Genomic DNA, 25,408 nt, shown 5'->3' with positions numbered 1-25,408 from the left:
TTAGCCGAGCATGGTGGCATGTTCTTGTAGTCTCAGCTACTCAGGAGGCTGAGACAGAAGAATCATTTGAACCCAAGAGGTGGAGGTTGCAGTGAGCCGAGATCTCGCTAGTGCACTCCAGCCTGAATGACAGAGTGAGACTCCGCCTCAAAAAAAAAAAATTAATAGAAAAAAGAATGATATGAAACTGAATATCAATACAGTTTCTATATTTGAATAGGATTTCTTTTGCCTCAATCCAAAAACAAAAACAAAAGGCTAAGCTGAAGAGTTTTCATTCCTCTTCATATCGTCAGTTTTGGAGAGTTTTAAGGAAATTTAGAGTATACATATAAATATATATAAAACAGTAATCATTTATTTAAGATCTACAGATAAATACAACAAAAAATTGTTGAGCATCTACTGTGGACCAGACACTGGGGATACAGCAATGTAAGTTTTCAGTCTTTTGAGAAAGGGAAACAAAAAAAAATTACAACTAATTTGCATTTCTCTATGATTAGTGAGGATGAGCATTCTTATATGTTTGTTGGCCACTTGTATGTCATCTTTTGAGAAGCGTCTGTTCATGTCTTTTGCCAATTTTTTAAATGGGATTATTTGTTTTTTGCTTGCTGATTTAAGTTTGTATAGATTCTGGATATTAGACCTCTGTTGCATGCAGAGTTTGAGAGTATTTTCTCCCATTCTTTAGGTTATCTGTTTCCTCAATTTATATATATATATATATTTTTTTGAGACCGATTCTTGCTCTGTTGCCCAGGGTAGAGTGGCACGATCTCAGCTCACTGCAATCTCCACCTCCCAGGTTCAAGCAAGTCTCCTGCCTCAGCCTCCCAAGTAGCTGTGATTACAGGCATGTGCCACCACGCCTGGCTCATTTTTGTATTTTTAGTAGAGACAGGGTTTCACCATGTTGACCAGGCTATTCTTGAACTCTTGACCTCAGGTGATCTGCCAGCCTTGGCCTCCCAAAATGCTGGGATTACAGGCATGAGCCACCACTCCTGGCTGATGATTTCTTTTGCTGGGCAGAAGCTCTTTAGCTTAATTAGGTCCCATTTATCAATTTGTGGTTTTGTTACAATTGCTTTTGGGGACTTAGCCAAATATGATTTGCCAGGGCCAATGTCAAGAAGGGTATTTCCTAGATTTTCTTTTAGGATTCTTAGAGTTTGAGGTCTTACATTTCCTAATCCATCTTGAGTTAATTTTTATATATAGGGAAACGTAGGGGCGCAGTTTTATTCTCCTGCATATGGCTGGTCAGTTATCCCAGCACCTCTTATTGAATAGGGAGTCCTTTCCCCCATTGCTTGGTTTTGCGAGCCTTGTCAAAGATCAGGTGGTTGTGAGTATGGTGCTTTATTTCTCAGTTTCCAATTCTGTTCAGTTGTTATATGCACCTGTTTCTGGACCAGTGCCATGCTGTTTTGGCCTCACATAAGTCAGAATGGCCATCATTAAAAAGTAAAAAAAAAAAAAAATCAAAACAACGATGACAAAAAAAAAACAGATGCTGGCGAGGCTTCAGAGAATAGGGAACACTTATCTACTGTTGATGGGAATATAAATCAGTTCAGCCATATGGAAAGCAGTTTGGAGATTTCTCAAAAGAACCTAAAACAAAGCTACCGTTTAACCTTGCAATCCCTTTACTGGACATACAACCAGAGGAAAAAAGATCATTATAACAAAAAGATACATACACTCATATGTTCATCACCTTGCTACTGATAATAACAAAGACATGAAATCAACCTACCTGTCCATCAACAGTGAATTGGATAAAGAAAATGTGGTACATATACACCATGGAATATTACATAGCCATGAAAAAGAATGAAATCATGTAATCATGTCGTTTGCAACAACATGGATAGAGCTGAAGCCATAATCCTTAGCAATTTAATGTAAGAACAGACAACTAAATACTCTGTGTTCTCACTTATAAGTGGGAGTTAAACATTGAGCACTTATGGACATATACATGGGAACAACAGACACTGCAGAGTACTAGAGGAGGGAGGGATGGAGGCATGGGTTGAAAAACCACCTATTTGGTACTATGCTCACCACTTGGATGCAATATACTCATCTAACAGTCCTACACACATACTCCCCATATCTAAAACAGAAATTGAAAAAAATAATTACAGCTAGCTGGAATGCATAATATGACATAGGAAGTAAAGAATGCAAGAGACAGATAAATCAAAGACAGCTGAGTCTAAAACATGAAGGATGAAAAAGGGTCAAACAGAAGAAATAAATGTGTGTTGGATGGAGCGTGAGAAAGAAGTGGGAGTCTTTCGAGCAGAAGAAGCATATGTGTGAAGATCCACAGATGGGGAAGAGAGGGGGATATTCCAGGAACAGAAATAAGTCCAGAATGACTGGTACGTTAAGACTTAGGGAAAATATATCTGCCATATGGTTATCCAACCTCTATGTGAATGCTTCTAGTGACTAGAAGTTTACTATGAGACTGCTTCATCATTGGACAACTCATATTGTCTGATATTTTTGCTTATATTAAGGTGAAATATTTCTTCCCGTAACTACTGCCTATTTGTCTAAGTTTGGCCTCCTCTTCCACATGAGAATTCTATGAGTATTTGAAGAAAGACAAAATCCCCTCTTCCCCTCGGCAACGTTAACAATTCCGTTAAGTACTGTTACAAAATATGTTCCCCAGGATGAATTCTTGTTGTCAAGTGGTCTTGTTATAATTAATATTAGCATTCAATACGATACTCCAAATTATAATAGCTAATATATATTGACTGCTTAGACTATGCAACATGCTCTGCTAAACACAACATGCATTATCACTTTTAACATAATAACCTCCTTCCCTCTTGCCGATGGGAAGACAAGATCTTAAAATGACTAAATGAGCTTTTCTTCTAGAAGCCACTAAGCAGTAGAGCTGGTGTTTGAACCCAGGGAGTCTGGCTACACTAGCAGAGTTAATCACTAAATTATAGATCTAACCCACTACAAAATGGATTACTGGCTGTCTTTGATTTGAATACTATACTTTTATTAATTTATTCTATGAAAGCATTGAAAGTCATTTAAAGGACTCCTTGTAACCTAGAATTAGAACTTTCTATTGCAAACTTGAAAATAAAAATTGCTCAAACTTCCATATACAAAGTACACTATCTCTTTTTCCCTTTTCTATGTCTTTCTTTTAGCATTGTCCTATAAGACAAGAAGGACTGTTATTTGATGGTAACAAGAGGATTCCAAGGTTTACATTGCAAAGTAAGAGCTTGCTACCTAAGACCCAGAATAAACCTTAGTTCCCATGAACAAACTTAGTTTCCCAGTGAGGAAATAAAAATGGCTCAGAGTTCTCAATTAATTAGTCTTTCTGGTTGATATGATTTGGCTGTGTCCCCACCCAAATCTCCTGTTGAACTGTAGCTCCCATAATCCCCACGTATTGTGGGAGGAAGCCAGTGGGAGGTAATCGAATCATGGAGGCAGGTCTTTCCTGTGCTGTTCTCATGATAGTGAACAAGTCTCATGAGATCTCATGGCTTTATAAATGGGAGTTCCCCTGCCCAAGCTCTTGCCTGCTGCCATGTAAAATGTATTTTTGCTTCTTCTTTGCCTTCCACCATGAGTGTGAGGCCTCCCCAGCCATGTGAAACTGTAAGTCCATTAAACCTCTTTCTTTATAAATTACCCAGTTTAAGGTATGTCTTTATTAGTAGCATGAGAACAGACTAATACACTTGTGTACCTCACTGCCATCTAAAGAAATGACTCATCTAAAGACTGGAATCAAGAAACTTTTGTGAAATCCATACTTATAGATTTGAACTTTAAAGATTGGTAAATTTTTTATGGTGTTTACAGAAGCAATGGATTTTTATCAGACATTAAGTCAATTAACTCCTCTATTGCTCTCATTTCTGAAACCTCTTCACCTCGGTTACTTTTTAATGATTGACTACATTCATAAAATTTGCATGTCTACTATGTGCCAGGCACCATAATCAATAGGTAGAACTAAAATTTTTGAGCAATTAAAAGGGATTAAGGGAGTAAATGATACCAATTCAGAAGAGATAAAAGGAACTGGAACATTGACCACATAGTTGAGTAAGTTGTGCAGGACCTAGTTTATTTCAATCTGATTTAGGATTATTTTGAAATTAGGGTTTAATCCTAATTTGTTTTATTCTAAAAAATATTTTAATGCATAGACAAACTTGCTCTTAAATTTTTAAGCAAAGTTTTCTTCTTTCTGCAGTCACTGTGAAAGGTAGTAATATGAGCAAGGTGGGGATTGCAGGAGGGTATATCAAGCTTCATCCAAAATGTAAGCCTTTAGCAAGTTGTGACAATGTCTGAGTGGAAAAGCTAGTTCTATCATCAACTGAGCTATAGTGTGATCCACTACCAAAACAGTTACCACAGAAAATAAACAACTAAAGTTAATTTCCCTTCTTTAGGTCAGAAGGCTAGAATTAGATCCCACTTCTGTTGAAATCTGAAGTCACTCCTTGATATGCCTATTTAGGACCTATCTTCTTTTTTAAAAATTTGAGATTTGGGGGTACATGTGCTTGTTGGTTACATGGATATTACATGTGTAATGGTGAGGACTAGGCTTCTAGTGTGCCCATCACCAAAATATTGTACATTGTATCCGGTAGGTAATTTCTCACCCATCATCCCTTCCCCACAATGACATTCCCAGAGTCTATTTTCTCTGACTTTATGCCCATGTGTAGCATTTGTTTAGTTTCCACTTATAAGTGAGAACATACGATATGTGATTTTTTGCTTTTATGTTAGTTCACTTAGGATAATGGCCTCCAGCTCCATCCATGTTGCTGCAAAGGACATGATTTCATTCTTTTTTATGGCTGTGTAATATTCGACGGTGCTTATATACCACATTTTCTTTTCTTTTCTTTTTCTCTTTTTTAAGATGGAATTTTGCTCTGTTACCCAGTCTGGGGTGCAGTGGCGCAATCTCAGTTTACTGTAACCTCCACCTCCTGGGTCCAGTGATTCACTGCTTCAGCCTCACAAGTAGCTGGGATTATAGGTGTCTGCCACCACACCCGGCTAACTTTGTATTTTGAGTAGATATGGGGTTTCACCATGTTGGTCAGGCTGGTCTCAAACTCCTGACCTCAAGTGATCTGCCCACCTCAGCCTCCCAAAGTGCTGGGATTACAGGTGTGAGCCACTGCACCTGGCCTGCCACATTTTCTTTATCCAATCAACTGTTGATGGACACATAGATTGTTTCCATAACTTTACTATTGTAAGCAGCATTGCAGTAAACATACGAGTGCATGTGTCCTTTGGGTAGATACCGAGTAGTGAGATTGCTGATTCAAATGGTAGCTTTATTTTCAATTACTTGAGATATTTCCATACTGTTTTCCGTAGTCTGAACTAATTTACATTTTCATCAACAGTGTATGAATGTTTTCTTTTCTCTGCATCCATGCCAACATCTGTTATTTTTTGGCTTTTCTGTTTTTCCCTTTTTTTCTTTTTTTCCATAAGTTATTGGGGTACAGGTATTATTTGGTGACATAAGTTCTTAAGTGGTGATTTGTGAGATTTTAGTGCACCTAGCACCCAAGCAGTATACAGTGCACCACGCTGGTACTCTTCTATCCCTCGTCCCCCTCTCACTCTTCCCCCCAAGCCTCAAAAGTCCATTGCATCATTCTTACGCCTTTGTGTCCTCATAACTTAGCTCCCACATATTAGTGAGAACAAACAATGTTTGGTTTTCCATTCCTGAGTTACTTCACTTAGAATAATAGTCTCCAATCATATCCAGGTCACTGCAAATGCTGTTATTCATTCCTTTTTATGGCTGTGTAGTATTCCATCATATATATATATAATAATATATATATTATAATATATATATATATTATATATATATATAATATATATATTATATAATATATATATATATATAATATAATATATTATATATATATATAATATATATATTATATATATATAATATATAATATATATATTAATATATATATATATATATAATATAATATATTATATATATTATATATATATATATTATATATAATATATATTATATATATTATATAATTATATATATATATAATATATATATATTATATATATATAATATATATATTATATTATATATATATATATATATATATATATATATACACACACACACATATACACACCACAGTTTCTTTATCCACTTGTCGATTGATGGGCATTTGGATTGGTTCCACAATTTTGCAATTGTGAATTGTGCTGCTATAAACATGTGTGTGCAAGTACCTTTTCGAATAATGACTTATTTTCCTCTGGGTAGATACTCAGTAGTGGGATTGCTGGATCAAATGGTAGTTCTACTTTTAGTTCTTTAAGGAATTTCCACACTGTTTTCAATAGTGGCTGTACTAGTTTACATTCCCACTAGCAGTGTAGAAGTGTTCCCTGTTCACCTCATCCATGCCATTGTCTATTCTTTTTTGATTTTTTGATTATGGCCATTCTTGCAGGAGTGAAGCGGTATCGCACTGTGGTTTTGATTTTTCGTTTCCCTGATCATTAGTGATGCGGAGCATTTTTTCATATGTTTGTTGGCCGTTTGTATATCTTCTTTTGAGAACTGTCTGTTCATGTTCTCTTTTCATTAGCCCACTTTTTGATGGGATTGTTTTTTTCTTACTGATCTATTTGAGTTTGTTGTAGATTCTGGATATTAGTCCTTTGTCAGATGTATAGATTGTGAAGATTTTCTGCCACTCTGTGGGTTGTCTATTTATTCTGCTGACTGTTCCTTGTGCCATGCAAAAGCTCTTTAGTTTAATTAGGTTTCAGCTATTTATCTTTGTTTTTATTGCATTTGCTTTTAGGTTCTTGGTCATGAAATCCTTGCCTAAGCCAACATCTAGAAGGATTTTTTCCAATGTTATCTTCTAGAATTTTTATAGTTTCAGTTCTTAGGTTTAACTCCTTAATCTATCTTGAGTTGATTTTCGTATAAAGTGAGATGAGGATCCAGTTTCATTCTCCTACATGTGGCTAGCCAATTATCCCAGCACCATTGGTTGAAAAGGGTGTCCTTTCCCCACTTTATGCTTTTGTTTGCTTTGTGGAAAACCAGTTGGCTGTAAGTATTTGGGCTTATTTCTAGGTTCTCTATTCTGTTCCATTGGTCTATGTGCCTATTTTTATACCAGTACCATGCTGTTTTCGTGACTATGGCCTTATAGTAGAGTCTGAAATCAGGTAGTGTGATGCCTCCAGATTTGTTCTTTTTGCTTAGTCTTGCTTTGGCTATGTGGGCTTTTTGGTTCCATATGAATTTTAGAAATGTTTTTTTCTAACTCTGTGAAGAATGATGGTGGTATTTTTATGGGGACTGCATTGAATGTGTAGATTGCTTTTGGCAGTATGGTCATTTTCACAATATTGATTCTACCCATCCATGAGCATGGGATGTGTTTCCATTTGTTTGCATTGTCTGTGATTTCTTTCAGCAGTGTTTCCTAGTTTTCCTTGCAGAGGGTTTTTGAGTCCTTTGTTAGGTATATTCCTAAGTATTTTATTTTTTTACAGCTATTATAAAAAGGGCTGAGTTCTTGATTTGATTCTCTGTTTGGTCACTGTTGGTGTAGAGAAGAGCTACTGATTTGTGTTCGTTAATCTTCTATCCGGAAATGTTGCTGAATTCTTTTATCAGTTCTGGGAGCTTTCTGGAGGAGTCCTTAGGGTTTTCAAGGTAAACAATCATATCGTCAGCAAACAGCAACAGTCTGACTTCCTCTTTACTGGTTTGGATGCCCTTTATTTCTTTCTTTTGCCTGATTGCTCTGGGTAGGACTTCCAGTACTATATTGAAGAGGAGTGATGAGAGTGGGCACCCTTGTCTTGTTCCAGTTCTCAGAGGGAACGCTTTCAGCTTTTCCCCATTCAGTATTATGTTGGCTGTGAGTTTGTCATAGGCCGCTTTTATTACATTAAGCTATGTCCCTTGTACGCCGATTTTTCCAAGAGTTTTCGTCATAAAGGAACACTGGATTTTGTCAGATGCTTTTTCTGTATCTATTAAGGTGATCATGTGATTTTTGTTTTTACGTGTTTATGTGGTATATCACATTTATTGACTTGCATATGTTAAATCATCCCTGCATCCCTGGTATGAAACCCACCTGATCATGGTGGATTATCTTTTTGATATGTTGTTGGATTCGGTTAGTAAGTATTTTGTTAAGGATTTTAGCATCTATGTTCATCAAGGATATTGGTCTGCAGTTTTGTTTTTTGCTTATGTCCTTTCCTGGTTTTGGTATTAGGGTGATGCTGACTTCACAGAATGAATTAAGGGGTGGGGGTTCCTTCTTTCTCTATCTTGTGGAATAGTTTCAAAAGGATTGGTACCAATTCTTCTTTGAATTTGTGGTAGAATTCTGCTGTGAATCTGTCTGGTCCTGGGCTTTTTTTCTGTTGGTAATGTTTTAATTACCATTTCAATCTCCCTGCTTGTTATTGGTCTGTTCAGGGAATCTAATTCTTCCTGATTTAAGCTAGGAGGGTTGTATTTTTCTAGGAATTTCTCCATCTCTTCTAGGTTTTCTAGTTTATGTGCAGAAAGGTGTTCATAGTAGCCTTGAATGATCTTGTGTATTTCCATGGTGTCAGCTGTATTATCTCGTTTCGTTTCTTAGTGAAGTTACTTGGATTTTCTCTCTTCTTTTCTTGGTCAGTCTTGCCAGTGGTCTATTTTATTTATCTTTTCAAAGAAACAGCTTTTTGTCTTATTTCTCTTCTGTAATTTTTTTTGTTTCAGTATCATTTAGTTCTGCTCTGATCTTGGTTATTTCCTTTCTTCTGTTGGGTTTGGGTTTGGTTTGTTCTTCTTTCTCTAGTTCCTTGAGGTGTGACCTTAGAGTGTCAGTTTGTGCTCTTTTCGGTCTTATTGATGCAGGCATTTAGGGCTATGAACTTTCCTGTTAGCACTGCCTTTGCTGTATCCCAGAGGTTTTCATAGATTGTGTCATTACTGTTGTTGAGTTCGAAGAATTTTTAAATTTCCATATTGATTTTGTTTTTGACCCAATGTTCATTCAGGAGCAAGTTATTTAAGTTCCATGTGTTTGCATGGTTGTGAAGGTTCCTTTTGGAGTTCATTTCCAGTTTAATTCCACTATGGTCTGAGAAAGTGCTTGATATAGTTTCAATTTTCTTAAATTTACTGACGCTTGTTTTATGGCCTATCATATGGACTATCTTGAAGATAGTTCCATGCACTGTTGAACAGAATGTATATTCAGTGATTCTTGGTTGAAATGTTCTGTATAGATCTGTTAAGTCCATTTGCTCCAAGGTATAGTTTAATCCATTGTTTCTTTGTTGACTTTCTGTCTTGATGACATTTCTAATGCTGTCAGTGGAGTATTGAAGCCCCCCCACTATTACTATGTTGCTGTCTATCTCATTTCTTAGGTCTATTAGTAATTGTTTTATAAATTTGGGAGCTCCAGTGTTAGGTGCCTATATGTTTAGGAATGTGATACTTTCCTCTTGGACAAGGCCTTTTACCATTATATAATGTTCCTCTTTGTCTCTTCTAACTGCTCTTGCTTTAAATTTTGTTTTGTGTGATGCAAGAATAGCTCCCCCTGCTTGCTTTTGGTGTCCATTTGCATGAAATGCCTTTTTCCACCCGTTTAAGTTTATGTGAGTCCTTTTGTGCTAGCTAGATGAGTCTCCTGAAGGCAGCAGATGGTTGGTGAGTTTTTATCCATTCTGTGGTTCTGTATATTTTAAGTGGATCATTTAGGCCATTTACATTCAGTGTTGGTATTGAAATGTGAGGTACCATTAAATTCATTGTGCTCTTTGTTTCCTGTGTACTTTATTTTGCTTTTGCTTTTTAACTTGTATTTTTGTTTTATAGGTCCTGTGTGATTTATTCTTTAAAGAGGTTCTGTTTTGATGTGGTTCCAGGATTTGTTTTAAGATTTAGAGCTCCTTTTGGCAGTTCCTGTAGTGGTGGTTTGGTAATAGTGAATTACCTCAGCATTTGTCTGAAAAGGACTATATCTTTTCTCCATATATAATGCTTAGTTTTGCTGGATACAAAATTCTTGAATGATAATTGCTTTATTTGAGGAGGCTAAAGATAGGGCCCCAATCCCTCCTAGCTTATAGGGTTTCTGCTGAGAAATCTGCTGTTAATCTGATAAGTTTTCCTTTATAGGTTACCTAGTGCTTCTGCCTCACAGCTCTTAAGATTCTTTCCTTCATCTTAACTTTGGATAACCTGATGACAATGTGCCTAGGCAAAGATCTTTTTGCAACAAATTTCCTGGGTGTTCTTTGTGCTTCTTGTATTTGGATGTCTAGGTCTCTAGCAAAGCCGGGGAAGTGTTCCTCGACTATTCCCGCAAATGTGTTTTCCAAGCTTTTAGAATTCTCTTCTTCCTTAGAAACACCAATTATTCTTAGGTTTGATCATTTAACATAATTTTAGACTTCTTGGAAGTTTTGTTGATATTTTCTTATTCTTTTTCTTTGTCTTTGTTGGACTGAATTAATTCTAAGACCTTGTCTTTGAGCTCTGAATTTCTTTCTTCTACTTGTTCAATTATATTGCTGAGGCTTTCCAGAGCATTTTGCATTTCTAAAAGTTTGTCCAAAGTTTCCTAATTTTTTATTGTTGTTTTCTTTAAGCTACCTATGTCCTTGAATATTTCTCCTTTCACTTCTTGTATCAGGTTTTGGATTCCCTTGCACTGGGCTTCGCCTTTCTCTGGTCCCTCCCTGATTAGCTTCATAACTAACCTCCTGAATTCTTTTTCAGGTAAATCAGAGATTTCTTCTTGGTTTGGATCCATTGCTGGTGAACTAGTGTGATTTTCTGTGGGTGCTGAAGAGCTTTCTTTGGTCATATTACCAGCACTGGTTTTCTGTTTCCTTCTCATTTGGGTAGGCTCGGTCAGAGGGAAGGTCTATGTCTGAAGGCTGTTGTTCAGATTTTTTTGTCCCATGGGGTGTTCCCTTGATGTAGTACTCTCCCCCTTTTCCTGTGGATGTGGCTTCCTGTGAGCCAAGAGCAGTGATTGTTGTCTCTCTTCTGGGTCTAGCAACCCTGCTAGTCTACCTGGCTCTGGACTAGTACTGTGGGTTGTCTGCACAGAGTCCTGGGATATGAACTGTCTATGGTCTCTCTGCCGTGGATACCAGTGCCTTCAGCTTCTCCTGTGGGGGTGTGTAATCGGGAGAGGAGAGTCTCCCTTTCCACTTCCACAATTAGGGCACTCACAGTTTTGGAGGGGTCTCTTGGATCCTTTAGGAGCAGTCCACTTCCTTCAGAAGGTCTATGTCTGATCTCAGGTCTCAAGGTCATGTCTCTGGTGCTGCCTGATCTGTGTCCAGTGACAGCAGGAGTTGCCACAGGCTCCACACTGACTTTTAAGTAATAGCCATTCTGACTGGTGTAAGGTGGCATCTCAGTGTTGTTTTATATTTACATTTCTCTTATGATTCATGATATTGAGAATTTTTTCATGTGTTGGTTGACCACTTGTATTTCTTCTTTTGAGAAATATCTGCTCATATCCTTTGCCCGGTTTTTAATAGGGTTGTTCATTTTCTTTCTGTTGATCTGTTTGAGTTCTTTATAGATTCTCGATATTAATTCATTTCAGAGGCATAATTGGTAAATAATTTCACCCGTTCTGTAGGTTGTCTGTTTATCCTGTTGATTACCTGTTTATCCTGTTGATTATTCTGCAGAAACATTTTGGTTTGATTAAGTCCCATTTGTCTATTTTTGCTTTGTTGCATTTGCTTTCGGGGTCTTCATTATAAATCCTTTGCCTAGGCTCATGTCCAGAAAAGTTTTTCCAGGCTTTCTTTTAAGATTTTTATAGTTTAAGTCCTATGTTTAGGTCTTTAATCCATCTTGAGTTAATTTTTTTATGTGATGAGAAATAGGGATCCAGTTTCATTCTTCTGCATATATTGAATAGGGTGTCCTTTCTGCATTGTTATTTTTGTTAGCCTTATGAAGATCAGTCGGATGTAGGTATGTGGCTTTATTTTGGGGTTCTCTATTCTGTTCTATTGATCTGTGTCTATTTTTGTATCAGTATCATGCTGTTTTAGTTACCATAGCCTTGTAGTATAATTTGAAGTCAGGTGATGTGATGTCTCCAGATTTGTCCTCTTCCTTAGGAGTACTTTGGCTATTCAGGCTTTCTCTTGGTTCTATGTACACTTTAGGATTTTTTTTTAATTCTGTGAAAAATGATTTTAGTAATTTGTTAGGAATTACACTGAGTCTATAGATTGCTTCGAGAATATGGTCATTTTAACAATATTGATTCTTCCAATTCACGAGCATGGAATGTTTTTCCATTTATTGATGTTATCTACAATTTAAAGAAATTAAAGCATCACTGTTTTGTAGTTCTCCTTGTAGAGATCTTTCACCTCCTTGGTTAAATATATGTCTAAGTATTTTTTGTGCAGCTATTTTAAATGGCATTAAGTTCCTGATTTGGTTCTCAGATATATCAGTGTTGGTGTATTAAAAATGCTACTGATTTGTGTATGTTGATTTTGTATTCTGAGACTTTACTAAAGTCACTAATCAGGCCTAGAAGTCTTCTAGAGGACTCTTTAGGGTTTTTTAGGTATATGATCATGGCATATACCTGTTCATCTCAGTGAACAGAGATAAGCTGACTTCCTCTTTTCCAATTTGGATGCCTTTTATTTCTTTCTCTTGCCTGATAGCTCTAGCTAGGACTTTCAGTGCTATGTTGAATAGGAGTAGTGATACTGAACATCCTTGTCTTGTTCCAGTTCTTAGGGGAAATGTTACAACTTTTCCCTATTCAGCGTGATGTTGGCTGTGGGTTTGTCATATATGGCTCTTATTATTTTGAGGTACATTTCATTTATGCCTAGTCTGCTAAGGTGTTTTTTTTTTTTTTTTTTTTTTAATCATGAAAGGATGTTGGATTTTATGGAATGCTTTTTCTGCACCTATTGAGATGATCGTATGGTCTTTGTGCTTGGTTTTGATTATGTGGTGGATCATGTTTATTGATTTGTGTATGTTGAGCCATCCTTGCTTCCCTGATCATGGTGAATTATTTTTTCATGTGCTGTTATAGTTTACTAGTATTTTGTTGAGGATTTTTGCATCTATGTTCAGCAGAAATATTGGCCTTTTGTTGTTGTTGTGTTCTTGACTGATTTTGATAATCATGGTGATACTGGATTCATAGAATGAGTTGGGAAGGGAGCCCTCCTCTTTGATTTCTTTTGGAATAGTTTCACCAAGACTGGTACCACCTCTTCTTTGCACATCTGGTAAAATTTGGCCATGAATCCATCTTGTCCTGGGCTTTTCTTATCGGGAGACTTTTTTGTATTATTATTGATTTAATTTCATTACTTGTTATTGGTCTGTTCAGGGTTTCTATTTCTTCCTGGTTCAATCTTGGGGGTTGTATGTTTCCAGGAATGTATTCATCTTCTTTAGGTTTTTTAGTTTGTGTGAATAGAGGTATTCATAGTAGTCTTTGATGATCTTTTCTATTTCTCCAGTAACAGTTGTGATGTCATCTTATCATTTCTAGTACTTATTTGAATCTTTCTTTTTTCCTTAGTCTAGCAGGTGGTCTGTCCATTTTGTTTAGCCTTTCAAAGGATCAACTTTTCATTCATTGATCCTTTCTATCTTTTTTTTTTTTTTTGGCCTCAATCTCATTTATTTTTGCTGTGATCTGTGTTATTCTTTTCTTCTGATAGCTTTTATTTTGTTTTGCTCTTGTTTTTCTAGTACCTTCAAGTGTGATGTTAAATTGTTAATTTGAGATCTTTCTGTCTTTTTGATGTAAGCATTTAATGCTATAAACTTTCCTCTTAGCACTGCCTTTGCTATATCCTAGGAGTTTTGGTATACTGTGTCTTTATTCTTATTTGTTTTGAAAGATTTAAAAAAAATTTCTGCCATTATTATTTACACAAAAGTTGTTCAGGAGAAAGTTGTTTAGTTTCCATGTACTTGTATAGTTTTGAAAGTTTCTCCTTAGTATTGATTTCCAATCTTATACCACTGTGGTCCAAGAAGATACTTGATATGATTTCAATTTTTTTTTTAATTTATTGAGACTTCCCTTACGGACAAGCATACAGTTAATTTTGGGGAATGTTTCATGCACAGATGAGAAGAATGTATATTCTGCAGTTGTTGGGTATAATGTTCTGTAAATGTCTATTAAGTCTTTTTGCTGTATAGTCCAATTTAAGTCCAGAGTTTCCTTGTTGATTTTCTGCCTTGATTATCTGTCTAGTAATATCAGTGGGGTGTTGAAGTCCACCACTATTAGTGTATTGCTACTAATCTGTTTTCCTAGGTCTAGTAGTACTTATTTTATAAAGCTGGGTGCTTCAGTATTGGGTTCATATATACTCGGGATAGTTAAATCTTCTTGTTGTATTGAAGCTTTTATCATTACACAATGTATTTGTCTTTTTTTAAACTGTTGTTGGTTTAATGTCTGTTTTATCTGATATGAGAATGGCTATTCCTGTTTGCTTTTCTTTTCCATTTGTGTGATATATCTTTTTCTACCTTTTTACTTTGAGTCTGAATGCATCTTTAGTCAGTAGGTGAGTCTCTTGTAGACAGAAGATGGCTGTGTCTTTTTTGAAATCCTATTTGCCACTCTATATCTTTTAAGCAGGGCATTGAGGCATTTATGTTAAAAGTTAATGTTGATACGTGAGATTTTGTTCTTGATGTAATGTTGTTAGCTAGTTCTTTTGAGGTTTCTGTTGTGCAGTTGCTTTACAAGATCTGTGAACTTTGTACTTATGTATCTTTTTCTGTGTTGTCCTTTTGTTTCTATATTTAGAAATCCTTTGAAAATTTCTTGTAGGACCAGGCTAATGATGACAAATTCTCTTAGTGTTTTCTTGTCTGGGAAAGACTTTCTCCTTCATTTATGAAACTCAGTTTGGCAGGATATAAAATTTCAGCTGGCATTTTTTCTTCTTTAAGGAGGCTAAAAATAGATCCTCATCTTTTCTGTCATAGGGCTTCTGCTGAGAAGTCCACTGTTAGTCTAATCAGTTGTCCTTTGTAGGTGCTTTGACTCTTCTCTGTAACTGGCTTTAAATTTTATTTTATTTTATTTTATTTATTTATTTTTTAGTATGGACTTTGGATGGTCTGGTGACTATATGAGTTGGCGATGTTCGGCTTGCATAAACTCTCACAAGTATTCTCTAAATTTATCTGAATGTCTGGTAATATCTGGATGTCTACCACTCAAGCAAGATTAGGGAAATTTTCTTGAATTATTCTCTAAAATATGTTTTTCAAGTTGTTTACTTTTTCTCCCTATCAAGAATTCCAATAATGTGTAGCTTTGGTCACTTTACATAATCTCATATTTCTCATAGACTTTGTCATCTTAATGAAAGATAAACTCTAATAGTATCTAATCTTTCAGCCTGCAATCTCTTTGCTGTCCTCCCAGTACTCTTTCCTGTCATTAACTAGCATCTCATTAGGTAAGCCTTCCTATTGCTAACCATCTCTGCTGGAGTATTTCTTCATTATTTCATTATTTTTAAAGTTAAATTACAAGCCCAGCAGGTTAGCAACTACACCTGGTTGTCTTTCTCTATTACCTAACATTTCTGTTAGTACTTAGTGTATTTTTATTTATTTTCCTTTAATATTCATTTTTTGGCAATACAATTGAGAATTGATATTACCACAAATATTAAGTATCATCAATTTCTAAGGCCTCCTTACCAGATATGATCTGTTCTTTGGTGGGCTAATTGTTAAGTAGGGATCAGAGAATGTTAGGGAAAAAACTCAACTCGGGAGCAACAGAGAAGCATCAGGAAGCAATGGAAAGAATAAATTCATGCTTGGATAAATCTGCCTTTGAGCCTTAAATTGCTGTGTGACCTTGGACAAGTCCCTTGAGCATTCTAGGACCCTGTAAAATTAAGTCAGTTATATATGTCCCAATATTCCAGAATTCTGATATCTTACTTTACAAAGAAAAGAGAGAGACATTTACTCCAAGAATAATTTTGAGGGAAGTCACCAGCAAAATTAAAGATTCCCTTTTTTTATAACCAAACTAAATATTTAGCTTATGCTATTCTCATTCTGTTTCTCAGATTGTATAGCTGTTTGTAATTCTCTTCTCATTTTCTATTGTGGCATATATATATAAGAGAGAGAGAGAGAGAGAGAGAGAGAGAGAGAGAGTCAAACTTTTTTGCCCAGGCTGGAGTACAGTGGCTCAATCTAGGCTCACTGTAGCCTTGACCTCCCAGGCTCAGGTAATCCTCCCACCTCAGCCTCCCAAGTAGCCTGGAATACAGGCATGCACCACCATGCCCAGCTAATTTTTTGTATTTTTAAATAGAAACAGGGCTCACCATGTTGCCCAAGCTGGTCTCGAACTCCTAGGCTCAAGTCATCCACCTGCCTTGGCCTCTCAAAGGATTATAGGCATAAGCCACTGCACCTGGCCAGCATATACTTTTTAAAAAAAAATTATTTATTTTTCTTTTTTGAGACAGAGTCTCACTCTGTTACCCAGGCTGGAGTGCAGTGGCATGATCTTGGCTCTCTGCAACCTCCACCTCCCAGGTTCAAGTGATTCTCCTGCCTCAGCCTCCCAAGTAGCTGGGATTACAGGTGTGTGCCATCATGCCCAGCTAATTTTTGTATCTTTTTAGTAGAGTTTTGCCATATTGGCCAGGCTGGTCTTGAACTCCTAACCTTAAGTAATCCACCTGCTTTGGCCTCCCAAAGTGCTGAGATTACAGGCATGAGACGCTGTGCCCAGCCCCAGCGTATACCTTTATAATCAACACATTTCCTCATTAATCTCCAATCTACCTTAATATTTTTACTATATCTTTCTTTTTCTTTTCTTCTTTCATGTGTCATTTGTTTCTCTATTAATAGATTCTTAACTTCTTCCCTTTTGAATTGTTCTTCCCACCACCTTGCTTTGTGATGGAATTTCTAACAAAAATTAGGCAAAGTTGTCATGGTGGTGATGCTTCCATTTTTTTTTACCATTAAGTAAGGACTATACATTTCCTGTGCCCATAGCTTAATTTCTGTTTTTCTGTGAGTAAAAGTATATTTTGAAAGTATAATTTTTAGAATGATTATGAGTATAGAAATATAAATGCTTGCATTTTATTTGATGGATAACCAAGTCCAGTTCCTACAAAAACACGCTTCTTCTCAAATTCATATGTACCTTCATTTCACATTTTGTCTGTCTTCTAATTTGCCTTTATACAATTTTTTTCATTTTATCCCCCTTTAGATCTTTAATTCCAACTTTCCAACCTCTTATTCCGCTCTTCCTTTTTAAGTGCAATGCTATCAGACGTATATCCTTCCCACATGTGTCTTCAAGTATTTTTCCCAATATGGAGAGACAGAGCTGATGCTAGGCGAAACTGTGAAGGAAATTTATCTTTCTTTGCCCTTTCACCCTCCACTTGGAATTGTCCTTCCTTTTCCTTTTGCATCACCATCTTCTATAGGTCTCTCTTGTCACTCTGGTTGATTATAATGGATTCAGATTGGCCTTCTGTACTGTCCCAAATTTTGGACTTTTTCTGACCTCTCTCTACCATGAAGACTTATCTGTCCTGGTTTCCATTTGTTTAAGGTGCACTTAAGATCTGAATCATTCCCTGCCCCAAAATGAACTAATGGCTCATGTATTCTCCCTCCCTAGGAAAAATATAGTTACCAGAGTTTATTTAGGGGTTTTGACTAGATGGGAATAATGCAAGGTGTCATGCTTGAAAAACTTTTAATGTATCTGACTTGCCTCTCCCCTAAATATTTCACCATGTCCAGCAAACACTGACTAGAATGAAGAGAAACCCTAAAGGAGAAAATTGATATACTCACTACTTTCAAAATGAGGAAAAAGACTTGTCATTAAAATTTCTAAAGATAAAATTTCTCAATGAAAAACAAACATATTCACCTGAGATTTGGGTGAATGTTTTCCTGTAACTTTTTTTACACAAAATAGAGTTGTAAAAGAAACAGACCTCCGCATTCAGATTACTGACAATAACATATACAGATTTTAGTTCCTCCGTGTTTTTGTTTTTAGCTATTGAATTTTTATCACTTACAAACTTTACTGTATGTAGATTTCTTCCTTTTCCCCACAGTATCTTCTCCTGAATTTCCTTTCATTATTAATCTGCATAAAATCTGACACACATTGCTTCAAATCCCTCACTAATCTATTTGCTAAGCGTGTCACCATTACAAAGCACTTCGAAATACATTAGCACATTTGGTACTTCCCCCAATATGAGTTAGATGTGGCAGGCTTCACGGCACATGTAACTCATCATGCCACATCTAACTCATCATGCCACATCGTGGTGGGAAAACCAGTGCTTAGAGAAACGGTCTTAAGCTACTTAAGTTATATGAGGAGCAGTGACAGGGGCCCCAACTCACATCCTCTGACCTCATCCACACACCCAGGATCCTTTCCCTGCTAATGCCACACAGAATCAACCACGTGATAATTATGGGGAGTTTTTCTTCAGTGTTTTTTTTTTCCAGTTAAAAAACAAATAAAAACATGAATGAGTTTATACTTTTATATTCAAACCCCACACCCATGCAGTCACATGCCTTAGGATTTTAAAACCCTACCCACAAAATTCACAAGGGTAAGTGAACATCTACGTCCTCCTCTTACTACACACATCAAAACACTACAGTAAAGTGTCAGGCACTCCAAGCCTAGAGTGAGATAAGGTGCATAGATAAAATGCTGGTTTCTGTGATGCATATTATTTGAATAATATGTACATTACTCATTCAAGACTGGGAATTACCACTTTAAAATAAAGTATATTGAATACCTTTTTGGATTTCCCTGATTTTCAAACATTCTTCTGAATATATAACAATTCCCAGAAACCAATTCCATTCTCAATCATCCTGGGAGCCATCTGATGAGGATCTAATAGCTAACTTTGTAATTAGAATGCAAACATTAATGTAAGAGTACAAAAAAGACGTTGCAATGAGCAAGAGAAGATAGATTGTAGTAGTAAAGCTAAGGGATTCAATGATATTCTTGAAACATGGCACATATACATACTTTTGTTTGGCATTCCCAGTAAATGATTTTTAGATACTAAAATTTCTCAGTAGCTTTTCTATACGAATAGACTTCAAACTATTTCTGTTCTGTATTTTACCTTTCAATCAAACTTTCTATGGCTTTTGGTTTTCCAATATATTTCTTCCCATTTATTATACATTTCAAATAATACTCTTCTTTCCTCTATCCCATTTTTAACGAAATTCATTAAGAAAAATTCTGGAAGCCTTTTGGCTTGAACCCAGAATTCAATGTTCCAGTTCAGCCAGTAACAAGTCATGTTCTTTTTTTCGCCCAGGGCATGTCCTGATTTACTCTTTTAATTTACTGAAATCAAAAGGCTGCTTTTGGGGGCATGTTAAGACTCGCTCCATTAGCTATAAGACAGATGGGGGATGAATTCTAAATATATTACTTCCTGCTTTGGAAAATGCCTTTAAACTCTTCTGTTTTTACTTCTCATTAACATCACCTTTTAGGATTACCTGGCATATTGCCCCATGACCCACACTTCCACACTGTTTTTTTTTAACTCACCGGCTGCCTTTTTACACCTAGCCAATTTTTCCAGACCAGGATCCGAAGCTGATGAAACTGGGAAGCCATCCTTCAAACACCCCAAATGAGAGATTTCCTCTTCTTTTCTCCACTCCACAAATGAAGAATTGATGCCCCGTCCAACTTGCTGTATATCAGTGTATCAGTACCCCTTTCACGGCATAGCTTCCTTGAGGGCTGGGGTAAGAAACCCACGGTTCTTCTGTTTCTGCTGGATTTTTCCCTGTGGTTAATCCTTAACCAAGAGGCACTTCTCAATCAATGCTTCTTCCAAAAGAAGGACCCAGATCAGTATCTTTGGGTGGCTTATGCTTATTTTAAAATAATATCCAGGTGCTGCTTGTTGCACGAAGTCCAGACTCAAGAGAGAATGAGGATCATTCAGATAATGTCTAAGGAAAAAAAAAAAAAAAAAGCGGCAGCTGAGCCCACACCACCTACTCTCCATGAAATTAATTGCCTATCCACACCTTAGAGAGCATGTCACCCGCACTGGATGCGTCACAGGAATTACGGGGTGGGACCCTTGCCAGGCCAGTAGGACTTGTCCTACATTCTCTTGTCTTCTTTCCTGCACACAGTGTCTGCTCTAGCCGAGGCAGGGCACAGAGAGCATTTCACAGACACTGGGCCCAGTGGCTCTTATAATATTAAAGTGTCATTAAAATGATTTAAATCAATAAGGCCATAGCTTAGCTGCAAAGCTCTGAGCCTCAGCCCATCACTAGATATACTAGGGAAAATATCCATCTTTAACCTAAAGTTGAATGTTTCGATTTTGGGGGAAGTGACTATGTTGACCAGGTCCCACCTTTCATCACAATGTACTCAGTTAAGCACAGTGCAGAAAAGGAAAGGTAGGCTGTAGGGGACATAAATGACAAACTGGAGTCCCTCAATTCATGAGTGGAGATTCATGTGTCTATTACAGGCAAGCCACATTGTTTCAGGCTCTTATAGTGAAGGGGGACGTAGGGTGATCCAAAATATTTCTATTTCCTCTTTCCATGATCCATTCCTCCCTCTCTAAGACCCTGCCTTTCAAAATTATCCCCAAGTTGACATCTTCAATGAAACCTTTTTGGATATACCGCATAGAATAGATTCTCTTGCCTTTGAATCTAGCATCATTCTTTGTTGCCCTCTCTCAAGGAACTTAAACTTTTTGCACTATTTTTATTTGTATATGTCTTATTTTTCCTACAAGATAATAAATTATTTGAGGACATGGACTATATCACAGTACTTTACATATCATTAGTGTTCAATACTTGCTACTGAATGTAATTGACTAAAATACTGGAACCAAAGCTAGTAGGTTGAAGCTCCCCTTTGATCCTCACACCTATCCTGACTAATCCAGACTCTACTTGCAAAATCCATTAAAGCATTAAGTGTTCGCCCTTCAACAGGCACGGTGGCTCACGCCTGTAATCCCAGCACTTTGGGAGGTCGAGACAGGCTGATCACTTGAGGTCAGGAGTTCAAGACCAGCCTCATGAACATGTTGAAACCCCATCTCTACTAAAAACACAAAAATTAGCCAGGTGTGGTGGTGGGCACCTGTTATCCCAGCTACTTGCAACCAGGAGGCAGAGGTTGCAGTGAGCTTAGATGGTGTCACTGCACTCCAGCCTGGGCAAAAGAGTGAGACACCATCCGGAAAAAAAAAAAAAAAAGGAATCTAACTCAGGTGTGCCTCATAGTAGATGGTCAATTAATTCTTATTAAATAATTGGGTAGCAACATTTGCTAAGGACTTATTGAATCATCCTAGGAGTCCTATTATATAGAAACTGCCATTATTCCCATTTTCAGTGGAGGAAAATGATATTTAGAAGTGCCATAACTTGCCAGAGTTCACCTAGTTAGCAGTGAAGACAGTGGGAACAGCAGAGAAGGAACTCGAACCTCGTTTCTGTACTTTCAGTCTCTATGCTATGTTGTCTCCAGTCCCATGTATTACACTTCACAGGAAGAGCTGAGAAACAAATGAACATGAGGGATTTTCCCTGTTTCTCTAGGGGGGCCTATAAATCACTTGTAGCGATTTTTTTGGAAGTACACGCATGAAAAATTATTGCCAAAATGAGTGCACAAAGAGTAGTTGCTCCAGGAATTCAGGAAAAGGAAGGATGCTCTTTTAGGCTTCTTGATAGATGCTCACGGCACTTCCCAGCCTGGCTCTTGTCAGCTTCATCCGTTGTCTCTCCACCTTCAGCCATCCCTCCTGCCATCTGCTAGAATACTTTAGATGAAGACTGTTCACTTTCAGGCTTTGGTCACGCTGTTCCCTCTGCCCAAAATGAAATGGTGCTCATTCTCAAACAACTGACTCAAGTGTTACTTCCCCTCTGAAGCCTTTTCCAGCACTTCCACCCACCACACCCCCACCCCTGGCTGAATTAATCACCCCTTCATCTGTTTTCCCATAAAGCTTTGTTCGCACAGATAGTCAACTCCCTTATTACCTTCTATTATAGTCAGTCTGTCTCTCTGTCCATACTCTGAGCCCCTTGCATACAGGGACCATGTCTCATGGAACACTACAATTTCGAGATAAATTCTATATTCCTGAATGGTGAGAATTCTGACCCAGCTAAATCTAAGAGCTAGTCAGAAGTAGTAGAAGATAAAGTTGGAGAGTTAGGGACCTAAAGCTAAGGAGAAGATGTCATATTGTGGGTTTAGAATGAAACGTTCCTGGAAACTCTTCTTAAGAGAGAGAGTATGATAAAGCCGACGCTGTGGGATGATGAAAATGTTAGTAGAACGAGACATTGACTGAAGTTGAGACTTGAAATCCTTTTTTTTGAGTAGAAAAAACAAGTGAATTGAGTTAGTGATGATGTAAAGCAGTTCAGAAATTTTAACAGCAAACAGATTATAATTTTACTCCTTCACCTCAACACTGATTTTTGTGTATAGCATCAGTGACAACTCTTTATTTATGTATTTTTTTTACCATTAACTTACTTTTACGTTAACGTGCAATGGATACTCATTGCCTACAGGACCTGATCTTTATAATAAACCTGTGAGGTCAACATTATTATACCTACTGTATAGGTGAAGATGCATAGGACAAGTAGCTTCCTGAGGTCACACAGATGATGAGTGTCAGAACAGTAATTTGAACCCAGGTTTCTGTGTCTGCAAAGTCTGTTCTCCAACAGGCCCTCATAAAGCAAGCATGGGTAAGAAAACACAGCAAGTGCACGCATTTAACCTAGGTAGAAATGTGCAACAAGTTGGGAAATCGAAGCTAACTCATGGTAAAAATAACAGCATCCTTCTTTTACAAGAAGGGTGAGACTCCACCCAAGGATTATAATAATGAGGCACCAGTTGCTAATACCTCATTACCTAAGATCCACCTGCGATGTAAGATGTTGATAACTGAGGCTATGAAGCAGGTGGGTGTGAGGAAGGTATCAGATTCAGGATTTTCAAGTGCTTTATCAGCACTGAGACACTCCAATGATAATGTAGACAAAAGAATTGTGTCAAGAAGCAACTGGTAAAAATCTGATCCACAAAACCCGAAAACAAGACATATTTCAAGGGAGCTTTAAAAAGTCTCGCTCACTCCAAGCTGTTACAGAGCACCTTGTCCCTCCAAGGTTATTTCAATGGCACAGAATTCCTCATCACAAATAACACAGTCATGTCAGAGACCAAGTTTGATAAATCAATTGATTATCTTACATTGAGCCATGTGAGTACGGCAATTTCAGGGTGATTTCTCATCATGCGAAGAATTACTCATCCACTCACTCAGGATGAGTAATCATTTTCTTAAACTGGTGATGTTGAATTAATTAATTTTACTACATGTGTAGCTGTAATCTTGCAAGGCTAAGAAAAATCTGACACCTGTAAAATTTAGAATTTTTTGGCCAACCTATTCAAACTGATGGAAAGATATGGGGTAGAGTATTCAGAAAGATCATCTCCTCCTCTTTGCAATGTAAGTTGTAATAATCAATTCTCCATTTTAAAGGAAAAATGAAAATGAAAAATAGTATTTTTTCTTCTCAATTTATGTTTTTCCCCTCATGAAACCTTAAACAGCTTAAAAGACAAATCTGTATATTTATCTACTATCACTTGTTTCTTCATGGAAAAAATACAACAAACCAATTTTTGCATGTGTTTTAGTCTTTGATGACTGACCTGTTCCCAGAGAAATTTAAAAAAAGAATATCCCAATAGTAAAGGTTTCTATAGCATACATTCTCTTGGGCACAACAGAAACTGTCTTAGAAAAGATTAATTTTGGCAGGGCGCGGTGGCTCAAGCCTGTAATCCCAGCACTTTGGGAGGCCGAGACGGGCGGATCACGAGGTCAGGAGATCGAGACCATCCTGGCTAACACAGTGAAACCCCGTCTCTACTAAAAAGTACAAAAAACTAGCCTGGCGAGGTAGCGGGCGCCTGTAGTCCCAGCTACTTGGAGGCTGAGGCAGGAGAATGGCGTAAACCCGGGAGGTGGAGCTTGCAGTGAGCTGAGATCTGACCACTGCAGTCCAGCCTGGGCGACAGAGTGAGATTCTGTCTCAAAAAAAAAAAAAAGAAAAGAAAAAAGAAAAGATTAATTTTATTAAATAAGCTAGAAAATGATCATTTCTAGCATTTTCAAATTCTAACTTGTAAGAAAAATAAATCACCCAGTTATCTGTCCCCTCAATCTTGAGCAACACACAGGTTTTCTTTCTTTCTTTCCTTCTTTCTTTTTTTTTTTTTTTTTGAGGTGGAGTCTTGTTTTGTCACCCAGGCTGGAGTGCAGGGGTGCAATCTCTGCTCACTGCAACCTCTGCCTCTCGGGTCCAAGTGATTCTCCTGCCTCAGCCTCCCAAGTAGCTGAGACTGCAGGCGTGCGCCACCATGCCCAGCTGATTTGTGTATTTTTAGTAGAGACGGGGTTTCACCATGTTGGTCAGGCTGGTCTCGAACTCCTGACCTCGTGATCCGCCTCCCATTTTGTATGTGCAATTACTACTGTATTACTTTGAAAGCATAAGGCTAGTGGGTAAAGGAACTGGTCAATAGTTTCAATTCAAATCAATAATCAAACATTTTAGTTGAAAAGTCTCATTCAAGCACTAACTGATCAGCAATATTTTGTTTTTGTTTTTGAGACAGAGTCTTGCTCTGTTGCCCAGGCTGGAGTGCAAGGGCACAATCTCAACTCACTGCAACCTCTGCCTCTCAGGTTCAAGTGATTCTCCTGCCTCAGTCTCCTTGGTAGCTGACATTATAGGCATGCACCACCATGAATGGCTAATTTTTAGTATTTTTGGTAGAGACGGGGTTTTGCCATATTGGCCAGGCTGGTTTCAAACTCCTGACCTCAAGTGATCCACCCAACTCAGCTTCCCAAAAGTACTGGAATTACAGACATGAGCCACCATGCCTAGCCTGATCAGTAATATTTCGGAAGCAGAGAAGGAAAGGTACAGGGGGAAATGAAAGAGAACAACTGATTGGCATGTATAATGATAGCTGATAGCTTGACTCTTGAACAAGAGAATGTACAAATAGAGTAGGATAAATTCACAAGTCCACACTCAAAAATATCCATTTTTGTATGTGTTTATATGGATGTAAATATGTACCCATAT

At 37.3% G+C, this 25,408-nt stretch overlaps 1 protein-coding gene across 1 annotated transcript in view; it reads right to left on the bottom strand.

The window, feature by feature from the left end:
• The window catches only part of ABCA12 (ATP binding cassette subfamily A member 12), a 214,955-nt gene extending 194,805 nt beyond the window's left edge, over positions 1-20,150 (bottom strand). The window contains exon 1 of the mRNA XM_033230381.1: positions 19,764-20,150. Coding sequence (XP_033086272.1) covers positions 19,764-19,832 — 69 coding nt within the window. The 5' untranslated portion in view covers positions 19,833-20,150. The remainder of the gene's footprint in view (positions 1-19,763) is intronic.
• Between the last annotated feature and the right edge of the window lie 5,258 nt (positions 20,151-25,408).

The sequence above is a fragment of the Trachypithecus francoisi genome, unplaced genomic scaffold, assembly GCF_009764315.1.
Source record: "Trachypithecus francoisi isolate TF-2019V2 unplaced genomic scaffold, Tfra_2.0 Lachesis_group13, whole genome shotgun sequence".
Taxonomy (NCBI): Eukaryota; Metazoa; Chordata; class Mammalia; order Primates; family Cercopithecidae; genus Trachypithecus; species Trachypithecus francoisi.
The sequence above is the reverse complement of the archived record's forward strand: the minus strand, read 5'-3'. Positions and strand labels throughout refer to the sequence as shown.